This window comes from Nestor notabilis, unplaced genomic scaffold (assembly GCF_000696875.1).
Source record: "Nestor notabilis isolate BGI_N333 unplaced genomic scaffold, ASM69687v1 scaffold11510, whole genome shotgun sequence".
Lineage (NCBI taxonomy): Eukaryota > Metazoa > Chordata > Aves > Psittaciformes > Psittacidae > Nestor > Nestor notabilis.
The window spans coordinates 20,167-36,254 of NW_009912498.1; the positions used below are offsets into that span (position 1 = coordinate 20,167).

General features: G+C 38.2%; 1 protein-coding gene across 1 annotated transcript in view; it reads left to right on the forward strand.

Annotated features, from left to right (window-relative positions):
- The window catches only part of BCAR3 (breast cancer anti-estrogen resistance 3), a 51,152-nt gene that overhangs the window by 13,495 nt on the left and 21,569 nt on the right, over positions 1-16,088 (forward strand). The window contains exon 2 of the mRNA XM_010019747.1: positions 1,783-1,822. Coding sequence (XP_010018049.1) covers positions 1,783-1,822 — 40 coding nt within the window. The remainder of the gene's footprint in view (positions 1-1,782; positions 1,823-16,088) is intronic.

The following is a 16,088-nucleotide window of genomic DNA, read 5'->3' on the forward strand; positions in this document are numbered from 1 at the left end:
CACTGCTGAAGTAGGCAAGTAAGCTAGTCGTTAGCCTTACTGTTGAGGTGTTCTTTTACATTGTGTTGCATATGCAGTGCTGGTAGACCCTTTGTCCTAAAGATTCCACAGGCAAGTGAAGAACTAAACTGCAAAGTGTTTCAGAATCATTTGGTACTGGCACAACTTCCCACAGATCATTTGAATGTGAAGGGAGTTCAGCCATGCTTAATGACTTTGCTGAATTGATTAAGAATGGGATTTTTTCCCCCCAGTCAAATTGCAAAGCATTAACAAAGCAAGCTTTTTTCTATTTAGAAACTTCCTTTTTCTTTTTCCTCTGTGCTTCACCCCTGTTTTTTCTGGTATACTTGTACATAGTTTATGTGTGTATAGACACCAAGCTGTCCCTTCTTTGTATGTTGGGTGGGAAGAGTTTCAAATCATACAAATTCTATTTCCATTGAATTTGGCAGCTTTGTTGTTATTTTTTTAAACTAAACTGGGAATGGAACTTGACCTTTGATAAATACTGGGATAATGTGAAACAGTAACCCATGACACATCCTGAACAGCTGAGCACCATCACTTATGGGCAGGGCTAAGAAGTGGGAGGGCTCTGTTTTGCCTATCTATAGGTATTCTGTATTAAAAACTCTTAGGGAACTGGACTGAAAACAGTATAAAATTATAACTTAGTTTCAGGTGATAATGCAGTTACATTCAAACCAACACAGGGAACTTAGAGACTCTTCTGTGTTAGTTGATTCCATTGTAACCCAATTTCTACATATCCAAAGCTGCTCATTAAGCTTCCAGTGTTACATTGTTGTAACTATTTCCACCACACAGGATTCTGTTTCTAAATTTATGGGGTATATGTTGTCTTTGTGGCAAACTTGACTGCTGTAACAAGCTTCTGATCCCTTTGTAAGTTTGCAGAGTTTTCATTGTGCCTCTTACGTCTTTGTACTGAAGGCAGCACCATGTATGTCATCCCAAGTTCTGTAGAAAGCATCCAGTCCTCTGCTGCAAACTGCTAACTTGCTAGTTCTCAAACAAAAACAAATACATCAAAACCTTTGAAGATATGTTTCTTTTTACTTCTGTTTATGGCTTCTGTGCCCTTTGCCATCTGTACTTGCAAAAAGATCTTTTCTTTTTAAAATAGGATGATGACTTGATTATTTGGCTTTCAAGTAATTGTCATGTTGAAATTGTGATAACGTTGAGAACTTTTTAAAAGACTGCAAGAACCATATTTATTTTTCCAAATATAAACCTGAAACACTCTGCTGTTGCAAATCTATGAATTCTTTGCTTTGTTTATATGAAAAGTGAATATTCTACTTTCTATTTTGTGTTAGCAATGCCTTCTCAATGCTATCAGTAGCAGTAGCTTAAATGGGAAAACATGCAAAGAAATAAAATTAGGAGCCATTGGAAGAGCTCTCTTTTTAAATTAATTTCAAATGTTTTAGGTAGTATGTGAGTATTTTCAGACATCTGTGGAAATATCTAGACCGTTTTTGCTTTGCTTAATAAGGTATAATTAACTTTATTTCGCGAATTAATTACTAATGGCTCCACTACCCAACCTTCTAGAAGTAATCAATGATTTATACTGTGAAAAGTTAGATAACATAGGTGATCTAGCTATAACACAGTTTTAAACAAGGGTTTTAACATGCCCTAGTAGCCTATTGCTTGTATGAATGCATCTCTTCAGTATGACATTATATTTGCACTCACTATTTGGTTTTTTTATTTTTCTTCCTCCCTCCTTGCCTCATTTTCTCGCAGAGATCAGAACATTCTGGATCCTACTTTGGAATATGTTAAGGTAAGGTACCATTTCTTATGCTTAGAAGATTTCATTTGGTATATAAGCAGCACTGCCAGGGCATTTCCAGTCATTTGTAGTTAAATAGTACTTCTGTCTATCTGTTGATACAGAAAAACTATATGTGTCAGACTACTTTCTTCCTGCTTCAGTGAAATGCTTGTTGGCATTGTGTTTTGGGGGGGCCAGTTGCATTTTTATATTGGGGTCTCTTCAGTTCCATGGTGACTACCTATGATCTTGCCTCTGTTAACCGATTAAAAGAATCCATATTGCTTATGGATTTAAGGGAAAGTAAAGGAACACATCTGAAAAGAATATAAAAATTATGATTTAGGTTTATGGTTTTAGCAATATACTTACTTCTGTTACAGTTAGGAATTCATTTCTGGTCCAAAAAGTAACTGGAATCCTGGCAAAATTGTTAATTCTGTTTTCCTTTTCTACAAGCTTGAAGTGCTGAAAAAAAAAATTAAAATAAATGTGTATTTTGTTAGAATAAATAAAAATACTCTGGAGCATTCATAAATGTTATTGAAAAATCAGTCCTCGATTGACAATATAGAAACTTTGGAAGAAGCCTTAAGGATGCGATTCTGCATTGAGAGTCTCTTGCAGTGCTGCCATTTCCACTGAATTAGTACCTTTCAACATGTCTCATTTCAGTGAATATTATTTCTGAGAACCTTGGAAATATCTGGCTTCTATGTTATGTCTCTCAACAATGGGCTTTTTTAATTGTTGGGCTTTGTTCCCTGTCTTTTTGAAGACAGTAATCTTCTGAACAGTATCCGATAAAAAAGGTTAACCTTGAATGTAGGATATTTATCTATTCATGTACACAGCCTGAATTTCTCAGACACCTGAATTTCTACTTCAGGTTAGAGTTTGGGTGAAGAAGAGACTAAGGAGAGACAATCAGCTGGGTTCTGCTGCTAGATTTCCCTCTGTGGGCGTTCATAGTTGAGGGAAATGGAGAGTGTCCAGGTTAGGGTTCATTCAGGTTGATCACAGAAGTGAACTAGGAGTGTGTAATGCAGTGTTGAGAGGGCACTGCCAAAGGATAGTGCCAAGAATCAATTTGCCTGAAAGTGTGGAGGGGTCCTGTGCTGGACTTTGTGCCTAGGGCTGGGGTGGAGGTAGGAATTAGGGTTTCAAAGAAGAGAAAGGGAAGAGCAAAACACAAAGGTCCATGGAAAAGGGGCTGTCAGAGGACTCTGAGGACTGCTGCTGGAATTCTGCTCTAAACAGCTCAGTGTTGCAAGGTCCCTGGCTTCAATTCCAGCCTAAAGTTGGGATATGGTAAAGTAGCAAAGACGGAGAAGGCCAAGAGCCTTCTGTAGAATACTGTACAAGAGGGGATGCCAAAGGCAACAAAGTGGTGGACATGTTAATTGCCCTATTTAATTTACTGTCTATCTTGCATTATACTATACACGTTGTTACAGTTTTAATAATATGGCCAAGTAGAAGGCAGAGGTTTCGTGTGCCAATTCATCAATATGTGTGTCTTGTCTTGTTGCAGCAAGTTCTGTATTATAAATGTGGTTTCTGATCTTTTTAACTTTTCTAGTAGAAGCTTGTCTTGGACTCTTGTCAATAGCACTGGTGCTAAGCTTTGTTGTTAAAACTTTGATGTTGGGGCGGAAAGCCTGGGGAAAAGAGTCTTATGAGGGAGAATACAAGGGTTACCATCCTCTTCTTTTCTCCTTCCTCTTGCATTTTTTCCTGTGTATACCCCTCTCTTTAGATAACTATGAGTTTTGTCCCCAGTTCAGTGATATTATTAACCCCCTCAATATTTTTTGGCTGTTTAAGACCAGGTTAGTAACAAAACTGATTTCAGAAATGTATCCTTACACAAAAATTATCATTAATGCCAAATAAAGGAGGCCTCTCATCAATAATTTGGTATCAGTTTACTATGATTGTAAAAGATGTGCCTGAATTTCTAACAACAGGGTCTTGGAACCCCCTTTGCTGGCTTAAGTTTCAGTAAATCCATGTTCATTGTTTTCTCTAACTCACCTTATAGCAATTATTACATTAATGTTTATAAATTTTCCAGCTTCTTGAGTACATTCTGACTTTGCTGATTCAGATACCAAAGTTCTGAGAGACAGATTGAAATTTCAGATGCCCAAGAAAATATTGTTAGTATTGTCTCTAGGCAGAGAAGTGTTGATTGACTGACTGAAAATGCAGATAAACTTGAATATTGTGTATGGTGTATCAAGCATACAACAAAACTAACACTAGAACAGGCTAATTGTACACTAAGTCTTGATAGCAATTATTGTTTCATCTTTCTCTAAAGAGAAGAGAGATTTTGGCTTACTGTGTTTTTTAACAAGGCAGATTATCTTGAAAGTAGTACATGGCACAAGTTTAAGTTGCATTAGGGTGGTCTAGCTGCTGGTGATCCTACCCAAGGGTTAAAGTCCCAAGCGAAGTGTGCTATGTCAAGGCCCTGAGGGCACTGATTTGCCTTAACTGTCCTAACCTTAGCCTCATTTAGGACTTCCACCCGCATCCATAGAGCAAGGGCTCCATTTAAGCTCAGACTGGGGCCTTCAGGCCCAGCCTGAGCTGTGTCTTAGGTATGCCTGCCCTTAGCCCTAGTTCTGAAGTGCTGTATAGGAAGCCCTGGGTGGTCCTTGGACCTGCCCTGTTATGCCGTCTTACCTGAGTCTCACAGGACTAAGACCTGTTGGTGTCATCACCCTGCTCAGCTTGCTTGCCTCCTGGTGCTGTGGGACTGCACCTTCTTGGTGAACACATTGTCCACCCTGTGCTGTTGGATCTCCTTCCTTTAGGGAGCAACCCTACTCTTGCTGCACCCTGACATGCTAGTTGTAGCTGCCCGTTTTGAAAGATCCAATATGACCAAATGCGTGCCATCCTCAGAACTGATCCACTTTCTCAGCTGCACAGGCATACCTAATCTCCTTCAATTCCAAGACAAGCAGCTAGTTTTAAACTAGCTAGAATTTAAACCATCATTTTAAGAGGGGAAGCTGGGCACAGAGCTTATCCTGTAGCATGCTAGTTGAGTTTCTTGTGAGTCCCATGAGAAAGACAATTAATACTTGTTGAGAATGTGCTCCTGATGGGCAGTGATCAACATCTCTTCAGAACTGGACTCTGCTGTAAATAGAATGCAGAAAATTCATTCAGGTTTGTGGAAAAGTAACAAGGTTTTGCTTTTTGCTTGGGTTTTTTTGATCCAGTGAAAAGAATACGATAGTGTTGGTTGTGGCAGTAGTGACTACAAGCAGGCATTGCTGTATAAGTCACAGAGACTGATGGCAAACTTAGAGGCTGAGTCTATCAATTTGCTTTCCATACAAACCTTTCCTGGCTAGAATCTGGTGACTAAAAGTAACATAAATAATTTTTGTATTTAGAAATACTTTGGACAGAGGAAAGGCAAAATAAATTGGGCTTTTTTTTCCTGTTCTGTTCAAGATAAAAGACAGAAAGTGCTGATTATTATATTAATCCTCTGAAGGTTTTTTTATTAGAGAATGCTCTCTATAGATGCACTGTGTTTTCTAAAACTTTAACGTAAATTACAGGTAACAAATAGCAATTTCCTGCACCTTGGATATTATGGTTAGTTCATTCAGTACACAGAGAGCTAATTATGCAAAAGCAAATTCTAAGGGAAAAAAGAAGTACTGATTTGCTGGAGCCTGAGTACTGAAGTGTCCATATGGCTTCAACCCTTCCTTTGTCTTCACAGTCTTGCTGAAACCATGGTCACAGTTAAATGGCTCTTTCAAAAAACCCTTTTATGGTGGAAGTGAAAACAGGCCAGGCTGCTTTGAGTCGGGCTGCTAACCAAGTCATGAAAGAGATTTACGGACACAATAGCACGTTGTACATTCTGTGAGATTTTTACAAGTTTTATGAGCCAAATAATAGATCCATTGGTAGTCTCAGCAGGTTCTTCCCACACCCTGAGACTGCACATCCACAGAACAGACTCCTGCAGGGGGGAAAGGATCAAGTGCTGGCAGATTTAAGTGTGTCAGAGAACTTCTTGTGAGTCGTTTTCATCAAGTTCATGTGAACTAAAGATAGCTTTCTGTCCCATTCCTGTTAGCTATAAATACTTTAGGATCTTTTAATAGAAGTCTGTGCTGTAATCATCAAGGCTGTTATCAGGGTGGAAGAAAGAAAAACAGATTTCTCTCTTCCTTTCACATTTCCTGTGGGAATAGTGCTAATAATTACAAAAATATGTATCAGCAATGAGTCGATAAGTAGTATTATGGCCTGAGGTTTTTGAGTTTAATCTATTAGTGGAAAAAAACCCCAAATTTATGACTGATTGTCTGCTCAGCATGATCACAAGGGAAGTTTATATTTAGATTCGGACTTGAAAAAAGCTGTCACTGGTCTAAGGAAGTTACAGCTGCAGAAAAACACTATTCCCTTCCAAAGTTCAACTGAAGGATTCTTGTTTGTCTCTGCCCCACAGTGCTCATTTTTTTCCGTTTTTACTCCTCTTTGATTTTGTTAGAAAGCAAAATATCATAGAAATTATTGCCATTTTGTGAGTGCAACTGAAAATACATTTTTTATGACATTCTTATCTATTGGTCATTATTTGTAGCTTTGCAAGATAGAACAATATTTTGTGAATTTTATTCAGCTTCAGAGAACTTTGATCAGGTGATGAGGTTTATAGATGCAGTTTGTTATAGTTGATTGCACAAATACATAATATTGTGGATATCAATCCAATATATGTGTGCATGTTTGATCATTCTAATGGCTGTGCCAAGAAGATAATGTAGTAAGAATACTATGAAACATGAAATGTGTGTGTGTATGTATGGTTGGGAAAGTTTAGGAAAAAAGTCTATGTCAGCATGACAAGTAGTCACACTTTGGGAAAGAATTCTTCCTGATGACATTGGAATTCCATTGCAAGGAGCCTTTTTTAGACATGGAAATATACATTAGAGAAATCCCCAACCCACTAGAAAAGTTGCCAAGCACAGTGTATCACTCTCCTGTGGAGACTTGCCTCTTGAGACACGAGTTGTGACTTGTGAGCAGAAAGTTTGCTGGGTTTATGCATTGTTTCACAGTGTTATATATGACGTATCTGAGCTTTGAGGAATGCCTGACACTAGGGCACCAAATGAACAGGAGGTTCTTTTTGAATCTTTGCGTGCATGTATGTTGTGTTGTGTTTTGGTATGGTTTTTTTCTCTTTTTTGCAACTGCAGCAAGGGCAACAGAATCACACAAGGTGGGATTATCAGATGGAATGTATTTTGTTGAGGAGAAAAGGAGTATGCCCGTACAGCTGATTTTGACTTTACACATCTCTCTCTCATTCTGGCTTTGTCATCCAACTCAATCATTACTGGTGTCAGTGATGTTCAGTCAGAGATATTTACCTTTTTCCCAATGCTACTGTACTTAGTAGGACCGGAAGCTTGAGAAACATCACTGCACAGAAGTTGCCTCTTGTATATAAGCTGTATAATTCAGAAAGATGAGAGCCTGTTAGAGCTAACATAATATTGAATACATAAATTGACTTGTCTCGCAATGAACACTTTCAGCTTCGATGCTTGATGGGTAGTTGTAGTTATACACTGCCCTCTGGAGGAGAACCCCTCTCAGTGTGTATTTTTGTAATCGGGTAATGGCTAGTAAAATCCATTTTTCATAATAATTCCATTGTAACCTTCGTAGTATTACAAAGGCTGTGGTCTGCCTGTGGGAAGTTAGTTGTTTTTTTAGTCCAGAGGCACAAAATGCGGGGAAAAGATTTCCCTACCTTGATTTAATTTTCTAGTGGGATAACTTTTGGCTGTTGCAGTAATTTGGACAAATCATCTTGTCTTGTACTTTTAATCCTGTTCTGATAGTAGTAAAGTTTCAGGTAGCACAACTTTTTCCTTAGGCTTTTACCAGGCCTATAACATATGTCTTTTCTCTGCTTATAAGGGGCAATTATTTCTTTAAGTATGTTTGATAGTTATTCCTAAAAGCTTTCAGCAGCCCAGAAGGATTTCAGAAAAGACCTAAGGAGTTACGTATGTAGTTGAAATTCAGCAGCTCTCAAGTAGTTACTTCCCCTAAAATCATTATGAGAATCTTGCTCTATTTATTTGGAGTTAGTGAAAGCTTGTTTTATTTAATAGAATGCAGTTATCCATAATTAGTGATGGAATCTTATATCCAAGTTTCAGTATTTTCTCTTGTTGAATTTTGTTTGACCAACAGGCTAATCTCTGAAAAGATGGTTGAGTCAGCAGTTCTGTAATCATTTAGGTGCAAAGTGATGACTAAAATCCAAGCCGCTGTTTGCAGTAAATATGCAGGAAGTCTGATTCTACAGCTCTGCAAGACAATGAATGCACTTTGCTGTCTGCTGTCCTGGTTGATGTTTTCCTAGTAGAGACATTCCCAAGTTAGTCTGTTGCCATTTGAGGCTTTTTATTCTTTCCCAGACCCCAATTCCTGAATGCTCTGATTAGCTCTAAGATCTGGGAGGTGTGGGGGTGTGGGTCTTGTATTTTCTGGAGAGCTTTTTTGTTGGTATTTGGGTGTTTTCCTTTTGTGTTTGTTTGTTGGTTTTTTTGGTTTGGGTTTTGTCAAGTTTTGTTTGTTTTGGGAGGGGTGTTTTGGTTTTGTTTTTTTTTTGCTAGCATACTGTGAGGAGGGCTTTTTTCTCCCTGTGAAGCCTCATAGGATTTAAGTTAGTCAGATAGTGGCTGTATAATCTGGCCTTTATTGTGAAATCTTTTAGCAGTGGCTCTTGCATTCCTTTCTCTTGATGCTGAAATGGAATTTAGGGTATTTTGCTTATGGAGCATGTTCTGTAATGCTGAGTATGCTTTGGTAAATCTAAAATGTTGATAATTCCTAGAGCAGCATGCACTATCTCTATTTGCCTAGTAAGGGTTAATCTTAATCTGTCCTATCAAGAATTTGACCCTGTTAATGTATTCTGCTTCTTGTATTATTCCTTATTAACTATTATGTCTGATCTGGAGTCATCAAAAGCCACTACATGCACCGAGATTGCACTGAGCTTTGAGATGAAAAGTGTCTATAAAATTACTTTGCACTGATTTCCTTGGCACCAGTAGTAATACTAGTGGCAGTAGATACTTAGTTGATCTTTTCAATATCTTTGTTAGCCTTATTCACAGATGTGAAACATAAGCTGCAAAGGTCTGAATCTGAAACATGGGATAGAAGCTTTGAGGTACAAAGAAATATTCTTGTCTCTAGTGATCTTGCGAAACATGGATTTAAATGAGTTACCCTTTTTCACCAAAAAATTAATGCCTATGGCTCTGAAATGCTGGCAGTTGTACGTTACATTGTTTATATCTCCAAATCAAAATGACAGTGTCAGTGAAAGGAAATACTACTACATGGTGATGTGCATTCATGCTTTAAAAGATCAACAAGGATGGTTTTTACTTTTAAGATGTGGAGAAAGACATTGTCTGCTTCACTTTGATTTGTGATCCTGTTTTGTTGCAAACAGAGTTGTATCTTCTGTCAGATACTGGGATTGTTGAAGTGACTGATCATTTCTGACAAACAGTGCTTTCCCTGACCAAGCTCAGCCAAGGTGTTATCCTCGACCCAATCCATTGCATTGTAGTAGGCACTGGATTGCCTTGTTTGTCAGAAAAGAACGTGCAGTTTCCCACAAAAGTTACACCTGTGGGGAAGACAGAAAGGTGCTGAATTAAAGAAGTGCCATATTATAGTAGTAAACATTTTATCTATCTTAGTAAGAGCAACGCCAGCTGTAATGAAAAGAATCTGAAGATTTGAGTGGGGACTAAGCAGTAAAAGGCATAAAACATAACGTAGTTGTACAGTCAGTTTGATTTTTTTTCTTTCCATTTTCAATTTCTGTGCAAATACTTGTGTCAGTTGACACAAGAAGAAAAAGATATCTTTCTGTCCGTATGATAGTATCAGCTGGAGTTCTTACAGCTTACACTAGGCTTTTATATACCTATATGAATAGGTGTGTGTATATATATATAAAAAGAGTATGAAGGCCACACAGAATTTTACTCCTTTTCATGTGAGATATTTAAACTGTTAACAGCAGCAGAGATCTGACTGTAGTCTATCAGCTTCTGTGTTGATCTCTTCTTGACTGTTGCTGAGCTGTGTCTCTGATGTGGAATATTTATTTTTGTATTCATTTTGGGTTTCGGTATTGTTCCACAGAAGCTATGCCTTACAGGTGATAGTTACTGACGTGGCTGGGTCCTTTTTGCAATTCTGAAGATGGACTAATAGCAAAAGCTGACTGGGACCTGAAAATATTTATATTTAGCTCCTTCACAGCAATGCCCTACTGCAGTTGGTTTTTAAATGTCTGTAAGCATGTGAACCACAAGGGGGAGTGAGTATATAGCTCGTGGAAGGCAGATTATTAAGAGCCATTTCAGGTACTCTTACTGATAAAACCTATGGACGTAAAGCTCCTAGTCTCTTGGAGCTGTGCTTATAGATAATAACTAGAGTAAGACTGGTACATTGTGTGTGTCTGTACATCTTGCTTCTTTTTGGAGATATGCTATTCACATAGTTTGGCCTGTGGAGAGGGCAGCAGGAGGAGCGTTAGTGCATTTCAGTTATGATGCCATCAGTAGAGATGTGTGACAAAGGAGTAGCGTTGTCTGAGATTTTTGTATGTTTCCTAATATACCATTAGGAACTAAGCACCTACACAAATGAGAGAGTATAATGTTATGTGGGCTATGTAGAATACCTCCATGCCCTCAAATCCTTCTCTTAATTCCCTGTTGAAAGGCAGGTATATGGGCTGAGGTGAGCTTGTTGCTTTTGCTTCATCAAAGTGTATTGTGCAAAAATGTGGGAGGGAGACAGGCCTCTTATAAAGGCTTTTGAAAATCCAAGCTTGAGCCCAAGTGACTTGTGAGTTTTATTTTCAAGTTCAGCTAAACATCCAAAATCTCCCTTTGTATAAAAAGGAAGTATTTTAGGGTATTCGGGGGTTTTAAACAAATAGCTGATTTTGAAATGTGTCCACTTACTCTAGTGAAGTTACAGAATTTCTTCATCTTTGAGTTATACTTGTAATTAGTATATATCTCAGACAAACATACACTTTATTTTGACAGGAGTGGGGAAGCTTTCACAAACAGAAATCTGAAGGTAGCAGTTGTGTTAATGGCATCTTTTTATATGCAAGCTCTTGTATGCTCTCCAGCAAAGCTAAAGTTAGACTAATGATAGCTTAGCCAGCAGGAAGAGAACAAAATATAACCATAAATTGTGAACTAATTGTGAACAAAAGGAAGTTCATGCCTGTTCATATTTCCTTTCTTCCCCTCCCCCACCCCCTCAATCCAAGGAATAAATGTAAGGAAAGACAGGTGAGGCATTACAAAATTCCTTTGTTTGTACATGAGTTGGCAGACAGTAGATGGAGCTCAAAATATATATACTAGTTTTCAGTAGGGTCAGTTATACCTGCTGGTGGCTTCTTAACAGGAAGGTGACTAGTAGGAAAACTGTGTCTATTGCCAGATGACCTTAAAGTTTGTATGTTTAGTTATAGAAGATCAGATTTTTCCAAAGGTATTTGGGTGACTTAAAGTGCAAATTAGGGCCTAATAGGAAGCTTGTAAGGTGGTTGGCTGCTTATTCCTTCTACCTGCCAATCTGGGTTTTTGTTTGAGTCAGATTTTCAAAGATATTTATTCAAGCAGCATTGAAAGCTAAATAGATGCAAATTCTGTTTTCTCACTATTGCTGAACAACTGCAGCATATTTTTGACTTTGCCTCATGGAACTCCAATAGAGAGGAGGAAGAAATTATACTGACCCCTCCCATACCATGCCTGTGCAGTGCAAACAAGTGTAATTACAGTTGCTGCTGTATCTATTGATTTATGATCAGAAGCTGCAGCAACAGTGTGCAGGAAGTGAGGTTCTAGAAGAGAACATGAATGAGTCAGTTCTGTTAAGAATTGACACAGGCATGGTAGGACATGAGCTAGGTGGTGAGACTTTAGACAGTTGAGTTAGGGACAGATGAAAGTAAGCTACACTTTGTGACAATATTGTCATCCCCTTCCTTCCACTTATTTGACACTTCAAAAAGCATTCACCTGTAAACAAGCAGTTGGCTTGTTTATAGTGCCCAACAAGCAGTTGGGCACTGCTTGAACTTGGAGGCATTCCCCACAGAACTTTGTTAGAGGTGATGGACCATGTCTGAAGGGCTTAAGTAATAAGACTAAATGTTAATGGGCATTGTTTCTGTGGACAAACTATTTAGCAGTTGTTCCCTGTTTCCTGACTTTTTCTTACATTAAAAAGAACAAATACCTTGTTACAGAGAAAAAAGCCTTGTGTATTGAATGAAGAATGTTTCAATTTGAAAATTTAAATGCTTTGATTTTTCTCTTCTTTCAAATTTTATTCATATTGTACCTTATTGCAACTTTACATGTACCATTTTATAGCCATAGGCACTCACAACATTTGTATATGCATAAGCACTGTGTAATAAGGATATATCTGTATTCTGTATGGTGTCATTAGTCCAGCACAGCAAGCAGTGTGCTCTGGATTGGCTGCATGCTTTATCATATCAGATGTATGTGGTTGACCTTTGTACAGTACACCATGCCTTCTATATTTACAGCTGGTTTTCTGCCTGGATTGTTTACTTTCATTCAGTGGAGAGAAATCTAAAGCATTACATGTATTTCACTGAATATTGTTAGGCTGATTTAAATCCTTAAATGATTCGTAGTAGTGGCAAGCCACCAATTCCCTCATCTAATTTAGTCTGAAATTATTTCTCTGTAACATGAAATTACAAATCCTGTGTGTGAATTGTAAGCACTTCCATGAACATGGGTGGTATTTGGTTCAAAACAGCTTCTTGTAGATCCATCTGCTTGTAAGTTTTCAAGTGTTTGTATTTTTATGGAGCTCGGTTGCTTTACTAAAGCCACTTAAAACTTTGAAGCCAAATTGTTGTGATGAGAGAAAAAGAAACCAAACCCTCCTGGAGAAATTATCCCTACATTATGTTCTATTTAACCTGTATAATTAAAGCAGTGTAAGAAGATTCCCCCAGGACAGGTAAACACTAGCCACGATGAAGGCTTCAAACTCCTGTGTATACAGTGTGCTGTGAGTGGAGCTGGACACGGTTTAGCTGTGTCAGGGAAACAGTCCCAGTTTGCAGAGCTGGCTGAGTGTAATTTAAACCAGACCATGAAAACTCCCTAAGTAGATCTAGCGACTTTGTAATAACACAGAGAGGATCAGCAGAGACACCTTAATTTCTCTTCCTGATGGACAATTAGGAGCTCAACACAGCATACACGATCAAGTGTCCTTAAACTCATGGGGCCTTGAATTCTATGAACTTAGAAATCCTTTCAGAAAAAGCTTAGTTATGAAAACTGCTCTAGCCAGCCATTCTTAGAAACAGATGAAAGGATTATCAATATTTTAAGATTCTTGGCAAGAATCTTTGAAAACAAAGAAACGAAGCTGATGGTTGAGCTGTTGGTGCTGGAGAGCATTAGAAATACATCAGTAACTTGACTTAGCAGAAAGATTGTATTTTCTAAGGTGCAAGAAACAGATGGTTTATTTCTCATGTGCAGAGTCTAAGAACCCAAAATACCAGCAAAATGCTGCAGGACAGGTGAGGGAAAATGTGGTTAAACCCTCCTTTGTTTCTCTGAGTCAAAATTTACAAGTGTAAACCTTATCTAGGTATGAAGTCTCATTTGGAGCAGCCAGAAAGCTGTTCTCAGTCCTGCTGGCTGAAAGCAGCTCCATGATAGCCAGCAGTGCAGGAACTAGCATACTATCACTAGAGGCTTCTCATCTACTCTTTGAGATTCAGTAGTCTTAATTTTCATACTGCTGTGTCACAGTGTCATGCAAAGGTTCTGGTTCCGAATCCTAAGAATGTCATCCATTCATTGAACTGTATGTGCAGAAGTCATGTTAACCTTCAGTAAAGCAAAAATCCCATTAGCTTTGTTTAAAAAAAAAAAGATTCACTATCTAAATAAAGCATCCTCTTTCCTGCCAGTTAATACTGTTGATAAAAAGTGTCAGCAACTGCTGTATGAAATCGTACAGTATTATTTTTTTTAAGGTTCATTATTTCTGGCATTCTCACAGCATACATAATTTCTGATTCTTTACTTACTCCATTACAGACAGGAAATAAGGAACAGGCAATTACCATTTGTAATTTATGCCCTGCTGTTCATGTTGAGCTGTGGATGTAGCACTTCAACTTATTTTCAGTGCTGCTTAGTAACAAGCCTTTCAGATGAAAAATAGACATGCCCACGTTGAATACATATTAGGTCAAATTTACTTTCCAGATTGAGAGGTGCTATTCCCATCCAAGGGTGGAGATCGTGCCTACAACCAAGAGAACCTGTTGAAGATACACCCATTATGTCCCTTTGCTCTCAGTGGGGAAAAGACTAGAGGGGGAATCTTAAGTCCTGTTTAAAAGGTTTGGGAAGATAGATAATGTATCATACATATGTACATATGCAAAAAACTTCATTCTTTGCCTTGCCTGTGTTTTTACTACTTGTTTTTGGGGAAGGAACTATATTGAGAACTATATAGTTCAAACTAGACCAAGATAACTTTATCAGTTATTCCAGTGTATCCCTGGGTAAATGAACCATGCAAGAAGTTGCAAAACTAGTGAACTACAGCAATGGTTGGATTTACAATCTAGAACTTGACAAAGTAGGAGATAGATAAAGGGTACTGCATCCTCTCTATTGTCACAAGTACTGCATCATCCTACTGTAGGGACTTGGGTGTTGTTTTTTAATTTCTGTCAAGTGCTTCACATTGAACTCCATCAGGACAGCCATTCCAGCCCTCAGTTTTTAGGAAAGGTGTGGGGTTTCATTTTTGGTGATGATTGAGAGTCTTTGTGTAAATTCCAGTGCTGCTGCTTGTTTTATGTACCAAGTCCCATTGCTTGATGCAGGCACCTAAGACTCTTCATATTGTTCAGTCAATGTAGGAAGGAAGTGCTCTATTATTAGGTGAGAGGTATTGTCTTGCAAGTAATATGTGAGGACATCAATAAGCATTTAATGTATGTGTCCTCCTAATTATAGAATGTATTTGTTACTGATGAAAAAGGCAAGTAACTCTTCCATTTAACCACTCCTTGGGACTAATTTATTCCTAATCTGAGATCTGAAATATCTGTGACTTCTGGATTTTTGGCACTATCCCAGTTACAAATGACTGATCTCTTCAAAGTTGCTCTTCTTTTAAGTGTTACAGGCTTTCTTGTACCCCTCAATCCAGTGTGTTTTGTTTCCTTTCATCAATGCTGTTAACAGAGCTCTTATGGAGGTGAGGTCTTATCCCTAACATCTATTGTAATTAGTCAAGTTCTTTGCCTTTTCCCTTTGTTTTTGAGACAGCCTTGAGGTATGTAGGGTGGATTCTTGTGAGTGATTTACTGGTCAGTAAGCTATGGATTACACCATGCAAGAGAGTAGAATCATAAATAAAACTGTTGTCTTATTTTATGTGTTGCCAAATCAGGAGTGTTCTTGAATTCAGTTCCTTTTCTCTAGCATTTTGCACAATCCCATGGAACTATCACCAAGCTGAAGCTGTCCAGTGCTAGCTTTAAATACTAAAGGTACCTTGGTTGCACCACTAATACTGTTCATGCAACAGTGTTGATTTTGTGCTGTTTTTTACAAGGACTGCTTGTGAGAAGCTTCCTAATTAAAAATAAACGTATTTATCATTTTCTTTGGTTACCTAAGCTCTAAAGATGTAATTCTTACCTGAGTATGAAGAGGAACAGTCATCAAACAGTAGTCAACTGCTTTTCCTCTTCATTTTTTTTCCTTTTATGTGTTCTATATATATATATATATATATAGTTGATGATGGAGATAGAGATGTTGTGTGATTGAGCTGGAACAACTGATTAAGCCTTTATCAGCATAGGGAGACAGTCAGGTATCGTATCTCATCAAGAAGAGGAGTTTGGCTTGAGCTGGTGGCTTAAATACATCTCTGAGCCAGGGGATACCAAGATAGAAGAGCTAGGATTTCACTGGTGAGTGAAACAGATCACATGAGGCTTCTGGCACTCTCTGTATGGCATGCTGGAAGCAAGCATGCCAGCGGCCACTGAGTTGATAGTATCAGCTTCGGCTGTGGGAAGCGGCCCTGGCAGGGAATGGGGTCG